This window comes from Ursus maritimus, unplaced genomic scaffold, assembly GCF_017311325.1.
Source record: "Ursus maritimus isolate PB19 unplaced genomic scaffold, ASM1731132v1 scaffold_17, whole genome shotgun sequence".
NCBI lineage: Eukaryota > Metazoa > Chordata > Mammalia > Carnivora > Ursidae > Ursus > Ursus maritimus.
Window position 1 is genome coordinate 57219627 of NW_024424119.1, and position 17088 is coordinate 57236714.

The following is a 17088-nucleotide window of genomic DNA, read 5'->3' on the forward strand; positions in this document are numbered from 1 at the left end:
GGGGGGGGGCGAATCTGAGGCAGAAACGTTCCAGGATGGGCCTAACTCATCAGCAACGCTCCCCCGCACAGACTACCCAAGGGCCAGGTGATGGGGTCGAAGCCACAGATGGAGACAGACCCCTGCCCTCTGGAAGGAGCTCACCCAAGAGAGTACAGAGACCAGCATTCACCCTGGGAAGTGCTGGGGACACTGTCGTCCCTCCGAGACCAGCATTCACCCTGGGAAGTGCTGGGGACACCAGCATTCATCCTGGGAAGTGCTGGGGACACTGTCGTCCCTCTGAGATCAGCATTCACCCTGGGAAGTGCTGGGGACACTGTCGTCCCCCTGCCCAGTTGCAGTGCTGATGGGATCTTCCCCATGCTAGGCACTGTGCTCGGCTGGGGACACAGGTGACCATGATCAGGGAGCAATGTGCACAAAGGGGTGATGGCACTCCCAGCACAGCCATTCCCAAGGGGTGGGGGGGGGCAATCCTCCTGGAAAATGTCACCTTGCAAAGACCGAGGATGTGCAGGACACAGCCAGGTGACAAGGAGGACGTCCAGCCTGAACCAACAGGGATAGGAAAGGATGCAGCACATACAGGGGCATGGGAGTGGCCAAGCTTGCCTGGAATTTAGGGCATCAGTGGCAAACACAGCTGCAAAGCCAGGCACGTGGGGGTCTGTGTGCCAGGAGGGGGGCCTGAGCCTGACTCAGGGGACAGTGGAGAGCCACAGAAGGCTTTAGAGCAAGGGGAGGGCATGAGCTGAGCTCTCCTTCTGGGGACTTACCTGCACAGTGGGCTTCCAATGGACATAGGGAGGAGGGGAGAGGAGGCGGCATGGCTGGGTGGGGAGGGCATTTCAGAAGCAAAAGCCGGAGGCCTGGGCAGTGGGCAGCACGGGGCCAGATGGCCCAGACTGAGTCCAGCGCCTGGGACCTGGCAAGAGCCCTTGGACAGTCGGGAAAGCAGGAAGAAGGGAGGCCCAGGGAAGTCGCCATGGGCAGGGGAGGTTAGGGATCTGGGGCGAGTGCCTGAAGCCCCCTCCACCCACCCTTTCTATCCCAGGCTGGCTCCCACCCACCACCCCGCCCTGCTCCGCCTGTTGTCTTCCCAGGAAAAGCTGCCTCTACGGTCATAGAACAGCACTTGTCACTGAGCCCAAATCCGGTCAAAGCACGCAGACTTGGTATGTGAAGTCCCACGCTGGCCAGGCCCCTCCCCTGCCTCAGTTTACCCACCCACCTGCATGGCTTCCAACGCTTCTTTGAGCTGCTGCCTCTCGGGCCGATCAGTGGAATGGCTCAGAAGTTCCTGCACGTGTGAGAGAGGAGTCCCGGGTCACCATGCGGGGACGCCAGCCTCCGTCCTTGCCCCCACCAGGCACAGGGTGTGGGCACAGAGCCAGACCCTCAGGACAAAGTCCCTGCCCACCGGCCCGGGCTCTGGCTCAGCCGCCCAACCCAGCACAGACAGCAAGCCCTCAACTGGGGACACACTGCTTCGAGACGGGCTGTCCCCGAACCCCAGGGTAACAGGGAGCACTTGAAAGCAACGCGAGGCAAAGCTCCGGGCTAAGCGGTAACGGCTGGACCCACCGAGGAGCCGCATGCCACACACACACCACGGTCTCTCCCCAGGTCTGTCTGTCCAGAAGGACTTCCCACTTCCATTTCTACCGTGGCTGCCAGGAAGCTCAGAGACTGGGTTCAGTGACCCACTCCAGGCCACTCTTACTCCTGCTCTGGGGACACATTTCTGTCTCAACGTTCGGCTCTCTTACAGATTTCAATCCCAGTTTCCCCTTGTCCGTTTCCTGTGACAAACATTCCTGACGCGCGTCACACAGGCTGCGGGAGCAGATTCGCTCGCTTGCCTCTCGCGCCGGCCCACGTGGCCCCGTCCGCGCCCTGGAGGCAGCTGGGCCTCCACCCCCCCGCCCCGACCCGGTGGCGGCCCCGGGCCACGTGGGCTCACCTTCAGAAGGAGGTGGTACTTCAGGACCCTCTGCATGGGCACCACGAGCAGGTCTTGAAGCTTAAACTTCCCGTCCTGGACCTTCAGCGTGCATTCCTGGGCAACGGGAGCAGCAGGGGGATGGGGACCTTCACCGGGGCCGCTGGACCCCAACGCTCCCATCCCGCAGCCCAGGTGGGGGGCGGCAGACCTAAGCCCTGAACTGGGGCCCAGGTGTGCGGCCCTTCCCTGGCCTAGCTCCCCAAACAGGCGGGGTCTCCCACAGACCCTTCCCAAACCAGGTGTGTGCAGAGGGGTGGGCTTCCCAGCAGGCGGGCAGGGTCCCACGGCCGCTTCGTAGCCCCAGGAGTCTGCAGTGGGCACCTGAGGGCTCTGGGATTCGGAGCCACCCCTGGCCTGGCGCTGACCAGGGAAGCCCACTCACACCAAGGCAGGGCCATCCTCCGGAACTGGGGGCTCCCCACTGATTTCCCGGACACACAGGGGCAACATGTATCTCCAGGGGACATGCCCCCCAGCACTGCGAGAACACAGGGCCCCTGCACCAGGATTCACTCTAGAAAGGGTTTGACTGGCCAAATCCAACAAGGGAATCCCAGCCTCAGGGAGCAGCTCAGTTGCCCCCCACAAGGGGGATGGCGAAGGGGTCCTGGAGAGGGGCTCACATGGGCAACTGGACAAGTGCCAGAGACTGGCCCTGAGCCTGGGGTGGGGATGGTGACGGGAGGGAAGCTCCTTGGCTCCCAGCAAACGTCCATCACCTGGGGTCCCCCTGGGGTCAGGGGTCAGTCACAGCCCCTTGCTGAGCCGGATGTGGCCCCAGGGGCCTGGCTCTGCTGCACCCAGGGACCTCGGGTCACCCAGGTGACGTCCACCTGCCTCCCCCCCACAAATGCAAAGGGAAAAAAATCATCAAGAAAAACATCTAGAGAAACCATCCCATCACTACCCTCACATCCACCTTCCCCCAGTAAGGGCAAGCAAGGGGCCAGTGAGCAGGTGAGCGGGGGACCAGCCGGGAGCCCCCATTACCTCGACCTTCTGTCTGAAGTCCTCCCGGCCGGCGAGGAGCTGGTTCAGCGTGTTCTGGGCGTGCTCCATGTGGCTGCAGTACTCCCCGTAGATCAGGAGCCTGGACAGGGAGCGCACGCCCACAGCTTCGTGAGACACCGCGGCCCCGGGCCCCGCCTTAGCTCCCCACGGATGGCACGGCAAGCGCACAGCAAACGGGTCTCCCTCACTCGTTAACCTGCTCTGTGGCTCTGCTCTTTCCGTGTGGCTGCCTTCTCCCTCCCAAAATACTGCCAGGCCAGGAGAGCTGCCAAGATGCTGGGAACGAGGGGCTCCCCCGCTCTCCCTGGCCCCCAAACCCAAGGAGGTCCCCACTCTGTGGTTCTATTTCAGGAGAGGACCGGGTCTGGAATGGGGTTCTCACTGCCACCTCAATCCTGCCCCCGGAAAGGCCAGGAGAGAAGCCCCTGCCGCCCCAGGGCTGGGGGACCCCAGGAATGCCTGGACTCCCGTCTGCAGGCTCTGAGCGCCGTGGCCCTTCCTGGCTCCGCGCTTGCGTGGGGTGGTAGCCCCCGTGCCGACATTTCGGGGCGTGGGGACCGCGGGGTCAGCCCTTGCTGCTTTCACATGACGCCGACACACTCTGCCTGGGTCCCGGGCAGCCCCTCTCTGGGGGCAGGGTGACGTCAGCCCCAAATGCCCTGCTGCACGCCCAGGGGAGGGACGTGGCCGCGCGGGCCTGGGGGTCCTGGGAGCAGCCTCAGGTCACTCTCTCCTGCCCTGACACCCTCTAACACCACGGCCGACCCCCACTGCAGACTTCGCAGACTGAGCTCCTGCCACCAAGAGCCCAGCGCTCTCTGGGCCTTGGGTCACGAGCCTGACACTTCATCTTTGAAAATCTCATCGTGCGACTATAGAGTTGGCCCCGCGAGGACCACATAGGTGACAAGCATGACGGTCACAGCCAGTGCCTCTGGGAGCCGCTGCTGCCCAGTGCTTCCTGCACACCACCATGAGCCCTTCACCCACTTACAAAGGGAGGGGCGATCAGCCCCATTCTCCAGGCAGGGAAACTGAGGCCCCAGAGAACTTGCTAAGGGTCACCCGCTGAGAACAGGTGAGGGCCTGGCCAACAACGCAGCTTCATCGGGAGGCTGGGCCCCGTCCAAGGCCTCCAGTGACACCCGCCAGAGGGTGCTGCGGGAGAGCAAACGCCTGAAGGCCCCTCCCGCCCAGCTCTGGGGGCTGGGGGCAGTCCCTGGGAGCAGCCCAGATGGGCTCAGGGCCGCTTCTCCGTGCCCCGTGGACACGGCTTTCCCGCGGGGCACCTGGCGAGGTGCTCGGGTGCTGGGGGCGGGCGGCTGGGCCCGCAGCTGGCTGGGCTTCCGGGGAGGCGGGCTCTTGAGAAGCAGCATCCCGGGCTGGGGGCTCCCAGGCTCCCGCTGTAGGGCCCGAGGGCATTGGGGACAGACGACACCCACAGTCCTCCCAACACTGGAGGAACAAAGCGGCACGTGGGGAGCATGTTTTCAACCCAGCGAGCCTGCGACTTCAGAGAGGCCCGGCTGGAGCATCTCACGGCTCCTGCCCTGGGCCTGGGCCCGCTCCGAGGCTCCCCAGCCCGCCCCCCTGCCAGGCCGCTGCCGCACTCTCCAGCCGCCCAGAGACTTTTCTTCGCTGCCAGCTTGCAGGGAAGCTTCCGGCATCGAGAGGCTGAGATGCTAGGACTCCTGCGAGAGGCGGACCCGGTCCCGGGCCTCACACAGAAGCCCACCGTCCCCGCCACCGACGAGTAGAAGGCACCACAGCCGCGCCCCGCCATGCTCCGGCCGCACACTGCTTTGCATGAGAACCTGAGCCCTGGTTTCCGCTTAAATGAGTCTGTTATTAAACTGAAAATTTCAGTATAAAAGCTGGTAAATCTCATCATCTCTAGAAACATCTGGGGGACTAGAGACTCCAAGGCTCCTGTCAAGTTGTTTTGAATGAGCAGACCCGGCGACGGCCCAGCCGCTCCCATGGAGGAACTATGTGGCCAGCGAGAGCATTTCTCCTAAGCACCCGGGGGAACTATGTGGCCAGCGAGAGCATTTCTCCTAAGCACCCGGGGCCCGCAGCTCTGCAGCGCGCCAAGTCAGCCTTAGGGGCTCCCCCTTCACTTCAGCACACCCTGGCTCATCTCGGCTCAAGGTTTTTGGCAGAGAGGGTGTATGGAGAGTGGGTCCCAACCCTGTTTTCATCACAGCACAGCTCCCAGCCCCCGAGCCCCACACGGCACTTGCAACCTTCTCTGGCCAGCAAACTTCTACTCATGCCTCAACACCCTGCCCCATCATTTCTAGCCCTGCCTCCTTTCCCCTCCCAACCCTGTCCCTGGGTTTCGTGAGGTGAGACAGAAAAACAAGGAAACAGGTGGAGAGCCTCTGGGCACAGCCCTGCCCAAAGTCAAGTGAGAAGCAGCAGCGGGCCACCCACCCCCCTTCACTGGCTCTGAGCTGCAGGGACAGGTCCATCCAGCCTGGAGGCCTGGCCTGCTCAGAGGCCCGACACGTGGCTGTGAGCGGCCACAACCCCATCCCGGCTGCCCGAACACGGGCAATGCAGTGACTGTGGCTCCCAGCAGGCAGGGGCTGCCGCTGCAGGGAAGGGAGCAAAGCTTGAAGGATGGAAAGAGGCGGGGCCACGGGACACACTCGCACCTGAGCTCAGCTTGTCTTCACAAAACACCACTCCCAGAACAGGGCCCCCGAGACTCTGAGAAGTGACATGACTCCTGGTCACCCAGCAAGGGAGCAGCAAGGCCAGACCCCGAAGTACATCCATGGGGCCCCAGACCAGTCTTCCGGGCCCCCATGCTGGAGACCCAGGCCACCCCAGTGCTGAGCCCTCGTTCACCCCCGCCGACCCCGTGGGTGGTCTGAGATGGGAGAGGAGCTGCATGAGGGCCGAGGAGAGACTGGAGGGGGCGGGCCACAAGCCAGGGGACCTGGGGGCCACCAGCAGCTGGTAGAGGCAGGAAGGCACCACCCCACCCACACCTTGATTTTGGCCACAGAACCGACAGAGTATGTTTCTGTGGGGACCATCAGGCCTCTCAGCGCCGCCCACTCTCAGCTCTGGGCCCTGCCGCTGGCCAGGCAGCGTGGGCCACACACGGGCCCTTCTCGGCCTACGGAAGGAAGTGAGCTAAGGAAGTGAGAGTTGACAGGCCTCCCTTCTAGCCACGAACATCTTGTGCTGTTGAGAAAAATTATCCAGCTTTTGGAAGAAGAGCAACACACACGCAGGGGACTTAGTCATGGTTCGAGGTCTCGGAGGGCCCCTGGAGACAGCCAGCTGCCTCGGCCACCCGGGCCCGGGCAAGGCGGTGAGGTGGTGTCCTGGGGCCTGGCTCGCCGCCCGCGTGTGGAGACCGCTGGGGTGCAGATGCGCTCTGCCCTGTTGAAGACACCCCAACGGCGTGTCCAGGGTTCCCCCCTCATTTGTGTCTTCCTTCCCCGCCAGCTCGGCACACCAGCGACTCGCTCCGTCCTCTGAATGCGCGGCGTCAGCCTCCGGGTCCCTGACTCACGAGCGGGCACCCAAGCCTGGTGTGTGTCTGTAGGACTATGTGTGTAACTTCCTGCACACACAACTGGGACCCCCTACAGGGGGGCATACATGCATCTATGGGGGGGCGACCTCCCCGTCTCCTGACCGTTGTCACAGAACTCCCAACTCTCCCGGTGCCTGGGGACCCGGCCAGAGCAGGTCCCGGACACTGGTGGCGCTCCCGGGTACGCACCGAAGACGCAGGACTGAGCCGGAACAACGGCCAGACGCTTGGAAGGCGGGAGACCAAAGGCCTGTCCAGGTCAGAGGGTCCCAGGCAGCCCTGCCAGATGAGGCAGCCGCACAGCACCTCATGGGGGCTCGACGAGCTTGGACACGGTGGGCTCTCTCCCTGCAAACCTTGACGGGGACCACCCCGCTTCCCTGAGACCCTGGCCCGCAGGCGGGAGTCACGACCAGAGGGCAGCACCACCCAGCCCGACACCCTGAGCGGCCAGAAAGCACAGAACACAGTGCTCAGCTGTGGCAAAGCCGTTAACGCTCCTGGGCCCTGGGGTCGGGGGCGGGGACTTGCCTTCCATCTTACTCTGATGGCCGCTCTTCCTAGAAGCACTTGTGCAAAGCTCCAGAGAGTTCCTCCTAAGAGCTACACCTCCGCCTTCTCGCTGGACCACAAAGTCCCTGTGGCCGGTTCCCTTGGTAGTCTTTGGCCTGACCCACTGACCCAGCTTGGCCAACCCCAGCCACAGATAAGAACCATGTGGCTCTTGTTACATCCACATCTGCGAAAGGCAAGCCTTTCCCAAGTCCCACTTCCCACTGTGTGGGACTTGTCCCCTCAGGCCAAGGCTAAGAGGAGCATCCACCTTGTCTGAGGACTGAGGCTGCATTAATGGAAGTATTAGCTCCAAAAACAGGGAAGTGATTGTCTTCTGCCACTTGGCGCTGGTCATACCACACTTGGATGCTACTCCACCCTTCATCCGTGATGAGCTGCCAGGATCTTGCCACGAGATTCTTCTGTGGTTTCCTCCTGCCCTCATAAACAAACATCTAAACCCCTATCTTGGCCTTAGGCAGAAGCAAGCCTCCTGCAGAAGCAAGTCACACCTTAGACAATCTCCTCTTGGCCCGCTTCACGCCTGCTCCTCTGGCCTCTGCCAGTTCCCGAACAGTCCGGCTCCAGCCTCACCCAGGGGCCTTCTCAGCAGCTTCTGCTCCCCCCACCTCACAGCTCGCTGCCTCTCACCCTGGTCCTCAGCACCCCACTCCTCTCCCTCTTCCTGTCCTCTTGTTTCCTTTGTCTGTGAACTTGCTTTTCATCCCCTCCCGTCCCTCCCTGTCCAGAACAGCTGGGGCTATTCTGCTCTGTACACAGCAGGCACTCTATAAATGCTGTGGAATCAGTATGCAAACAAACCAGGACCGTAGGTGCTGACTCAGAAATGAGGAGGCAAAGTGGCAGAAAGATGGATGTAGGGACAGACTAAGGGACTGGGCACATGAACTCTGACGGGACGCAGCCAGGCTCCTCCCTAGAGAGACCCCAACTCAAGGGCCCAGTCCCCAAGGCCTTGCTGGGTAGAAATGACGGGCATCCCCGTGGGAGCAAGGCCCAAGAGCCAGGTGAGGCCCAAAGCTGTGTGCGGAAGCCGGTGGCCTTGTTAAGGGCAGGCCCGGGACGTGGAGGTTCTCAGGGAAGGGCAGGTCATCCGTCTGTCCCCTGGCCACGTGCCATCGCTGCCCTGGGGGTGGGTTCATGGGCCTCAGAGGCAGCCCTGCTTGGTTTGCAGCCTCCCTCCCCCTGGAAGGAGAAGTGTCCGATGTGTCTGCCACCGGGGCGAGGGGACGTCTGACAGCTCTAGCCTGAGTTGGCTCCAGCTGCCCATGGGCTTGCGGCCAGGCGAGAGGAAAATGTTGCTGGGGTCTGGGAGCAGGTAAGGGACCGGCCTGCCCCCCGCCCGGGGCCGCCAGTGGTCTCGCATCTGCCCCTACGCTCACTTGAGCGCTGCCTGCTCCCTCATGCCTCCCAGGGGCCCAACCTGTGGCACCTAGAAAGCAGGCTCAGGGGATCCTTGCCTGGGTCACAGGGCATGCAGGGGAAGCACTGTCAGGTGCTCGTAGGCGGAGGCCCCTGGAATCCAGCCCTGGGATGGGCTGCCTGGCCAGGAGGGCACGTGAGCTAGCCGGCGGTCCCCTGACAGTTTCCCCGCAAATGAGGACGAGATGGACCCAGGCTCCCAACCAGCTGCTGCGGGGCCTCCCCTCAGACCCTGCAGAGTGGACCCCAGCCTGGCATTCTTAACGAGCTCCCAGCTGGCTCTGATGAGCCGCTGGGCAGAAGAGCCGTCAAGACAGAACCTTCCGGCACTTTCTCCAGAGCCCGAAGGACAGAAGGCAGGGCCTCGTCTGATAGGCCTCTCGCAACTTCAGTGGCTGGACTGCGTCATCCGGCGCTCCCGCAGCACCGGGCATCCGGCCAGGCCCTCAAGTCGTCGGACTTTGTCCCCGGCTTTGAAGACGAGATTGCCCAGGCTCCGTGAGGAGATGCGGGGGCCAAGGCCTTTATGGAGACGGCAGAGGCGTCCTGACAGCTGCCCCTCACACCTACTTAGAAGCTTCCAGAATCCCAGTCCTCCCCTGCCGGACTCCGGCAGGACATTTCGAAGCACAGAAGGTGGCTCTGTACCCCTCCATCCACCGGGGTTGAGGAGCTTAAAGCAAACAACGAAACAGATTCACGGAAGCCTGCTGACGGCAATGTATGCTTCTTTAGAAAGGATCCTGTGTCTGTTTCTAAATGAGTTGTCACCCTCCTCCGTCGACAATACTTGATCTGGACGGTCGGAGAAGCCGCATCCGGGGGCACGATTCCTGCCCACGGATTTCTGGCCATAGGCAGGCCAGTGCCATCTGTGTGTCTAGACCTGGCCTAACCAGCTGGACGCCGTGGGGAGGAGAGAGGCTGCCTGATGCGTAGGGTGTATGCCCCCTCGGGCTTCGTGGACATTTGCCCCGATGCCACGGAGACTTGGAGGAAACCGGGGCACGATCGGAGGACCCAGGACCACCCTCCTTGGCACTGGAAGCACCGTCTCAACACGCTGGGGGCTGGGGCTGGCTTATGCCAGGGCGGCCGAGCAACCCTGCCCCCAGCTGCCACTGTGCACCCCCCAGCCCATCTACCTGGCCCAGGCCCACCACCTGCCTGGCCACCAAAGCCCTTCAGTTGACACAGACAAGCCATGTCAGTAGCACAGGCATGACCCTCAAGGTACCACGTGGCACAGAGAACATCCTTGCCCCTAACGGAAGGATTAGCAAGTCAAGGTCCTATGACACACGCAGGCAAGGAAGCAGGGATGTGGCCTCAACCCCGGGCACCCAGAGCCCTGGAAGCCCCGTACTCAACCCTGCAGGGGCAGGTTTGGCTTCTGTCATTAAGTGGCTGCCACGTGCCACCGCCCCACCCAGGCCTAGAGCAGAGGAGCAGAGTCTCCCAGGTGCCGGATGCCCATGGGGCTGGCATGCAGCAGGTGCACCGTGCTGGTGAGAACGTCCTTCGGCTACCAAGACCCCGAGGCACAGAGGCAGAGGGAGCTGGTGCAGCCCTTGTGAAGCCTCTGCCCATCCAGACCCTTTGGGGGTCACCCCTCCAGGCTGTGACTGTGGGAAGGGTGCGCAGCTCTCTCAGTTTGTAAGTGAGGACAGGGGTTCATGGGGCACAGCCACAGGCCTTGAGGACCTCGCTGTGAGACTCGCACCTGAGGAAACCCCAACCGGCCAGCTCCGCCCCATCCCCATAGCAAAACCTGAGGCCCCGCAGACAGGGCGGGACCGGCAAGGCGGGCCTGCCACTCACCTTTCCTTGAAATCGAGGAAGACCTTGGCCAGAGTGCTGCCCCCTGCCATCATGGACACGTCGATGGCCCGCAGGAAGCTGTTATGCACCTTGATCAGGTCCTGGGAAGGACAGTCAGCGCGTGAACAGGTGCGCTGGGCCGGCAGGGCCACGGGCTCGTGAATCACTCTCTCCGGGCGCAAATACGGACACGAGCGTGAGGCCCCGGCGCCGGGCACGCTTCCCCTCGCAAACACTAGAAGGTGCTGCAGCGCCGGGCGCATGACGGGACCTGCTCGGCCTGTCTGGACACGGGGTGGCCGACCCAGGGCAGGCCCCGATGCCAGAACGGGACCACGACGGCCCCGGGCGGCTATGGCCACTCAGCATCCTTGTTACCCTCCCGCGGTGTGCAGGCACATGGGGCGCTCTGCCCTGGTCTGCGGCTCTGGGGGTGGACTTTCTCCATGGGGACAGGTGTTTGTCCACATCTCAGAGCAGCCGGACAACCGGCAGGCAGCACTCCGGGGCTCCCCACAGCCCCCGGTCCGGCTCCCCCTCTGTCCATGGCCATTTGTGCTGGCCACCACGCGCGGCAGGACAAACTCTGAGGAGGGGGCACAGAGCGCTAGAACCTCCCGAGTCTGGCTCAGCCTCCCCCAGGACCAGCACCCACCCCTCGAGCTCACGAGGGGCCACGGGAGGCGGGCAGGAGCTGCTGCACCCGCCGGGCGTTCCCGGAGGAAGCCCACCCGGGTATAGCTTCCAGAGCCTCCCGCCAACCCCTGCCCGCTCTGCTGACCACATCAAGGCGAGCCTCCTCACAGGACATCACCTTCCCGTGTCTGGGCAGACGTGTGCAGAGCTGGAGGGGACACACTGCTCTCCGGCTGACAAACCTCAAAGCTCTCCTAGGCCAGCACAGACGGCAGGCCACGGAAGCTCGCAGAAACCTCGTCCTCCTGTCTCCTGAGACCAAAGTTCTCAGAGGGAAGGGGGGGCTACTCCCCTCCTGCCTGTCAGTCTGAAAAGCACCCCACAGCACCAACCAACCGTGCCCCTGGCAGGGACGCAGCTCCCCGGGACCCGCGGGACAGTCAGCTTGGGACCCGCTTGACGCCCGAGCCGGTCAGGAGCCTGAGCCTGCTGCGGTGAGCCGCGGGCTGGAACCCTTACCTCCAGGTTGATGAAGATGGCTGTCACGTCCGCCGGGCTCAGCACCAGCCTCAGGGGTGTCATGTAGTTCTAGAACAGGGAAGCCCACCACCGTCAGCTCGCCTGGAGGGTGCCAGCCCCTTCGAGGCCACAGCTGCCAGTGGGGGGGCTCTGACAACCTCGCCAAGGGGCAGGGGCCAGGGGCTCTCCGTGGGGCGGTGATGCAGGCCTGGGGCACGAACCAGGGCCCAGCGTCGCTGGAGAATGCATGCATTCTGGGGACACGTGGGCTTCGTTCTGTGGGGTGACGACGGCACGGCAGAGTGCGGGGCTGGGGACGACGGAGCCAAGCGCCCACAGCCACCACAAGGGCAAAGCGCTGTGGTGTCTGACAGGCTAGACTTCAACCCTACTGCAACCGGGGTTGGTGCTGCTATGGCTGTTTGAGACGTTTCAGGAAACTGAGGCCAGAGAGGTGAGCACATCACGCAAGGGGACAGGGGACAGGGCCTCACTTCCCACCCGACACTTAGATCCCTGAGCTGAAGTACAGCCCTAAACCTGTCATCCAGAGATGCCCCCAACCCCAGGAGCCCCGCCGTGGCAGGGAAGGGTCCTGCCAGAGTCCTCCAAGCCCAGCCTCCGAGGAGACGTACATGTGGGAAACCGTCAAGTTGTGCCCCAGAGGCCCGGCAGGGCAGGACCTGCCACCCTCTCCCCCAGGGATGCTGGGCCCTCGCGCCTCTCCTTGGCTGCGTACAGAGCAGGACACTGGCGGCCGCTGGAGGTGGCCAAGCAGCTTTCCCTGCGCCGAGCATGGGCTGGCACTGGCCGGTGACTGGGTGTTCTCACCTGCGACGCGGGGGAAGCAACACCTACCTCCACGGGTAGGGGAGGATTAACATGGGATTGCCCCCGAGTGCTCAGCACCCTGCATGCCCTGGCCGAGCCCACTCCCTGCTTAACCACCAATGTGCATCACGCCGGGGACCCACAGCCCTGCCCGTGAGGCCGGCCATGTCCCAGAGGTGGAGACAGACCGCAGCAGCCCACCAGTTTCCTGCCACGGGACTTAGGCTGTGTGGAGGAAGTGTGAGGCCTGCAGGGCCCTGGAAGGAGCTGACCTGGGAGCGGGGACTGGCGGAAGGAGGGGGACTGTCCGGGGAGGGGCAGGTGGAGAGCCAGCGCCAGGGTGTGCGGCCAGGAGGGTGCTGGTATGTTTGCAGAAAGGCCAGTGGCCAGTGGGAGGGAAGGGCAGGCACATGGGGCTGGCTGAGGCAGGAGCCGAGGAAATGTCATTCTGAGGCCTGGGCCGGACTGGGGGCCAAGGGCAGCCCAGGACTCCTGGCTGGAGGCTCCACAGTCATGGCCACACTTGGTCCTACACCACAAGCCAAGAAGAGCCAGGGAGGCTCTACCTTGAAAACAATGTTGGGTTTTCACCCAGTAAGCACCGGCCATTGGCAACAAGGACTCTCAAGTGACAGGGAAATGTCTCTGAGCCGGTGTCCACGGGAGGCCAGAGCAGGGTGGGGCCAGGAGAAGGCCCATCCGTGGTCCTCAAGGAGCTCAGGAGGCCAGCAGGGAGAGACGACTGACCAGCCATTCAGGGGAGCACAGGGTCTGCCGTGGGGGCTCTGCAGGCTGATGTCATGGGCCCTGACTATACCCCAGCGGCAGGACACCCACAGCCACCTCTGGGGTGATATTACTGTTACCCCAATTTACAGAGTGGGAAACTGAGGGCAGAGAATGCCTTAGGGGAGAAGGTATACACAAAGCGCTTAACTTAGCACCCAGCATGCAGGAGAGAGTATTCATCAGGAGCTAAGCCCGGCGCCATGAGGAGCAGAGGCCATTAACGATGCCCAGCTTAGTCGGGAAGGAGCCACCCAGACAAGCTCAGGACGGTCCTGGGCCGAGGTGAGGGCTGAGGGCCGGGAGGTGGGCCCGGGGGCGAGGGTGACAGCCCACGAGGACTCTGGCCAGCTGGAGCCCGAAGCCTGTGTGGGGGGCTGGGGGTGGGGGGTGCCTGGTGGCAGCCACACCCCAAGGGACCGGTGGTGCCCGGAGAGGGCGGGGGCCTGCACCCACCTTCTCGATGTCCTCCAGGGTTCGGTAGTACTTGGCCTCAGTCTCCTGAATCTCCAGCAAGCAGCAGTTCCTCTTGTCTTCCTCGGACATGCCCATTTTCTGAAGGAAGGACACAGGACATGAGCCTGGCCTGGCCACGGGGTCACCAGGGGTGACATGGAGGGCTTGGGTAGCAGATAGAAGGGGGCCTAAGCCCTTCCCCTGCTTCTGCAGATGAGGAAACTGAGGCACGGGGCGTGTGTGGCATGAACCTGAGGACTGGTGACAGCTCAGAGAAAGGCACGGAAGCTTCTAGAATCTGGGCTCCTGCTGCACTATTCTGAATTTTACTAGACCGGCGTGGGGCCCGCATGAGCCAGCCCCTCCAGCATAGACAGCAGGTGGGGCATGCTTACAGGGCCTACTATGTGCACAGGGAGAGGCTCTGACCAGCTCCCCGAGGACCTGTGTCCACCAACCCAGCAGCTGACCGAGCACCGACCTGTTAGTGCCGGGCTGGGCTTTCCCAGGGTCCCCAGCCTCTACCCAGGGTCCTGAGGGACCAGCTCAATGGCAGGGGTCACCGGGGACATGGTTCTGTGGCAGGGCCTGCTCCCTATCTCTGGGGGGAATGTGGCCACAGGTGGGATTGACCAGGAGCCTGTGTGGCCACAGGGATGGGGGAAGAAGCTGCAGGTGGGGTGACTGTTCAGAGGCTCTCTGGATTTCCAGACCCTCTCCTCACGTCCTTTTAGGCTGAGTGAGCCACACAGATCCCTAAGTGAGGCTCTGGGGAAGCATGGCTGGGCCTGACACGCCATGTGGGCTCCTATCTGCCCCAATGCCATCCTCCTCCTTTAGGAAACGCCCCAGGGGCCCCGCTGGAGTTTGCTGGGGCCGAGGGCTCCAAAGAAAGTGCCAGATGGGGCACATCACCCAGGGGGGCCAGGATCAGGCAGGAGGTCCCCCAGGGCTCCTTCCTAAGCCCCCTGTGGTCTGGGTGCTACACTGCTGCTCTCAGGGCTTCAGAGGGATGTTGGGGGCCTATGATCCCCTTAAAACCATGTGTAAAAATGTGGGGCCTGACAGCATCTCGGTGTGGACAGGGTCCCAGGCTTTTTCCAAGAGATCGGAGACCTCTCTGCGAGGTGGAGGAGGATGGTGCTGGCAGAATTTATCCCGGGCCTCCCTCCACCTGCCACTTACCTGCATGTATCTTATCTGAAAGCGTGAAGAAATAAATCACAGAGAGAACCAATTAACAGTGTCAGCTCATTATCCGGGCTGTGCTGGGGAGGCAGGGACACTCATCTGCATTTACCCAACAGCCCCAGGATCCTGTCACAGCCCTGTGCCCGTCCGCCCGCCCGAGTGTCAGCCTGGCTGCGTGGGGAGGGACGGCGCTCGGCCCTTCCTCCTGTGCGGGCTCCGAGAGTGGCACCTGCCGTCCCCTGGCTTTAGCTTCCTTTGGGAAGGTCTCCATCTACCTTCCACTTAGACTGTTCGGATAGCTCCGGACATGACCGGGGAGGAAGTAAAACCAGCTGTTTTATCTCGGAGGACGGGCAGGAGGCCGGAGGCCCATGCTACGAGACCGACAGGACAGCTTGTGAGCAGCAGCACGGAGTGCTGTCAGGACACTGAGCGGAGCAGGGCAGGTGGGATGTCAGCCTGTCTCCCCCACAGCCCCTGCAGGTCCTGTAAACAGCCCGGAGCCTGCCCTATGCGCTTCAGGACCAGGGACAGCAGCAGGCCCTGGGGATGGCCCACTCTAGGGTCTCTGCAAGCCAGGCACAGATGGGGACTCTTGGGGGCATCTCCAGCCTAGAGGCAAGGGAGCCCCCTGCCAAGTGCCCGGGGCCACAGCATCCACTCCCCCCCACCCCCGCACAACCTTCAACTTCAAAGGGCTTGGGAGGGATGTGGCCCCAAATCCAGAGGGCTGGCCTGCCTTTCAGGCCAGCTCCGGGGGGGCAAAGCAGAGATCTCCATCAGCCGGGCGATAGCTTGGCCTTCCAGCCCCATAACTGGTCCCCTGGACAGGTTCAGGGGCAGAGCTGCCCCACCGCAAGGCTGCCTGAGGGAAGGGCAGCATTGGCCCTGGGCAGACTTGGGATCACAGAGAGAGACCCCTGGTAATGGTGGGGACCCTCAAACCCTTCAGGAGCAAAACGAGAAACCCATTCCGTTCCAAAGAGCAGAGTTTGGGGGCTGGGAGCCCCACTGCCATGTTTCTCTGTGCCTCTCCTGGCGTGATGCTGGTGGGGGCAGATGCCACCAGAGCGGGAAAGGCCTCGTTGGGGAGCTGTCGCCCCAGCTTTGTTTTTCCACCACCAGCTGGTTACTCCCACACCGAAGGAAAACACTGAAATTTGCTTCCTGAGAAATTCCCCGTTTCTTCAGTGAAAGCAAACAGCGTCAAAAGCTTCCACAGTTGGCAAGTGGCATTTGGGCCATCTCCCAGGAGCGTGGGGACCCAGGGGGCTGTGGCCTGCCCCCGAGGGCCCCAACCTCCCCCTCCCGGGCCGACAGGACCCCAGCCCGCCGCACGGCAGCTGCTGGCAATAAACCCGCCCGGCAGCGAACTGGTGTCCGAAAGACTTTAGCCAACATCGGCTCGGAAATAAATATCCTTGCCACATAAAAGACGCACAGCTGGCTAATTGAGCCAACGGCGGTCTCCTTGCTCTCCGCACAAAGGAGTAAAATGATGTGCGCTCCGTGCGTCTGAGCCCCAGGCGCTATTTTCAGACTCCCCGGGCAGGAAGGACTTGGAATCCAGCACACCCTCCGGAGAATTCCGGGGCAGCACTGTCACACTCCGGTCTTCTCAGAACGTCCCATAGGGAGGACTGGGCCCGAGGACAGCGAGGAAGCCCACAGGGGCCGGAGGGCCTGGGGTGCAGCCTCGGGAGCTCCCTCTGCTCCAGAGAGCCCCTCACCCCCCGGGAGCTTGGAGCTTTCGGAGCGGGGGCCACGCTGCGAGCGAGGGGCGGCTTACCATGGGCTGCTGCACCTCCACCTTGATAATGTCCTCATAGATGTCGTCGCCCTCGTCCTCGCACGGGACGCAGTCGTAGATGTCCTCCCCCAGGTCATGCTCACTGTGCGGGAGGGAAGCACGTCAGGCGCATGGAAGGGAGGGCCCAGTCAGGTCTACACGGGAACGCAGCACAAGGGGCCTCGTGGGAGGAGCAGGGCTCAGGACCACCATGAGCCCCTCCCGCTCGACCTCCATGTTCGGGTCCACAAAACGGGGTGGCGTACCTGCCTCCTGGGGCTTCTCTGTGTTTACACCAGGTGGCGTAGAGAGCATCGCCTCGCGCTCCACCTGCCCCACGTCTACAAGGACCTACTGTGACCACGCCCCAACTTCTCCACCCGTTAGTGAATGCTGGGGGCTCACGCCACCACGCCCGTGACCTGGAGCCCCGCGTGCTCTCGGTCAGCCCCGGGCATCCCCAGCACTGTCGCGGAGGTGTGCGGG

The 17088-nt window shown here is 63.0% G+C and overlaps 1 protein-coding gene across 1 annotated transcript in view; it reads right to left on the reverse strand.

Annotated features, from left to right (window-relative positions):
- VAV2 (vav guanine nucleotide exchange factor 2) overlaps window positions 1–17088 on the reverse strand; it is a 175343-nt gene that overhangs the window by 26016 nt on the left and 132239 nt on the right. The window contains exons 5-11 of the mRNA XM_040632153.1: window positions 16603–16705; window positions 13623–13721; window positions 11550–11618; window positions 10395–10495; window positions 2999–3098; window positions 1967–2062; window positions 1235–1303 (exon numbers count right to left, since the gene is read on the reverse strand). Coding sequence (XP_040488087.1) covers window positions 1235–1303; window positions 1967–2062; window positions 2999–3098; window positions 10395–10495; window positions 11550–11618; window positions 13623–13721; window positions 16603–16705 — 637 coding nt within the window. The remainder of the gene's footprint in view (window positions 1–1234; window positions 1304–1966; window positions 2063–2998; window positions 3099–10394; window positions 10496–11549; window positions 11619–13622; window positions 13722–16602; window positions 16706–17088) is intronic.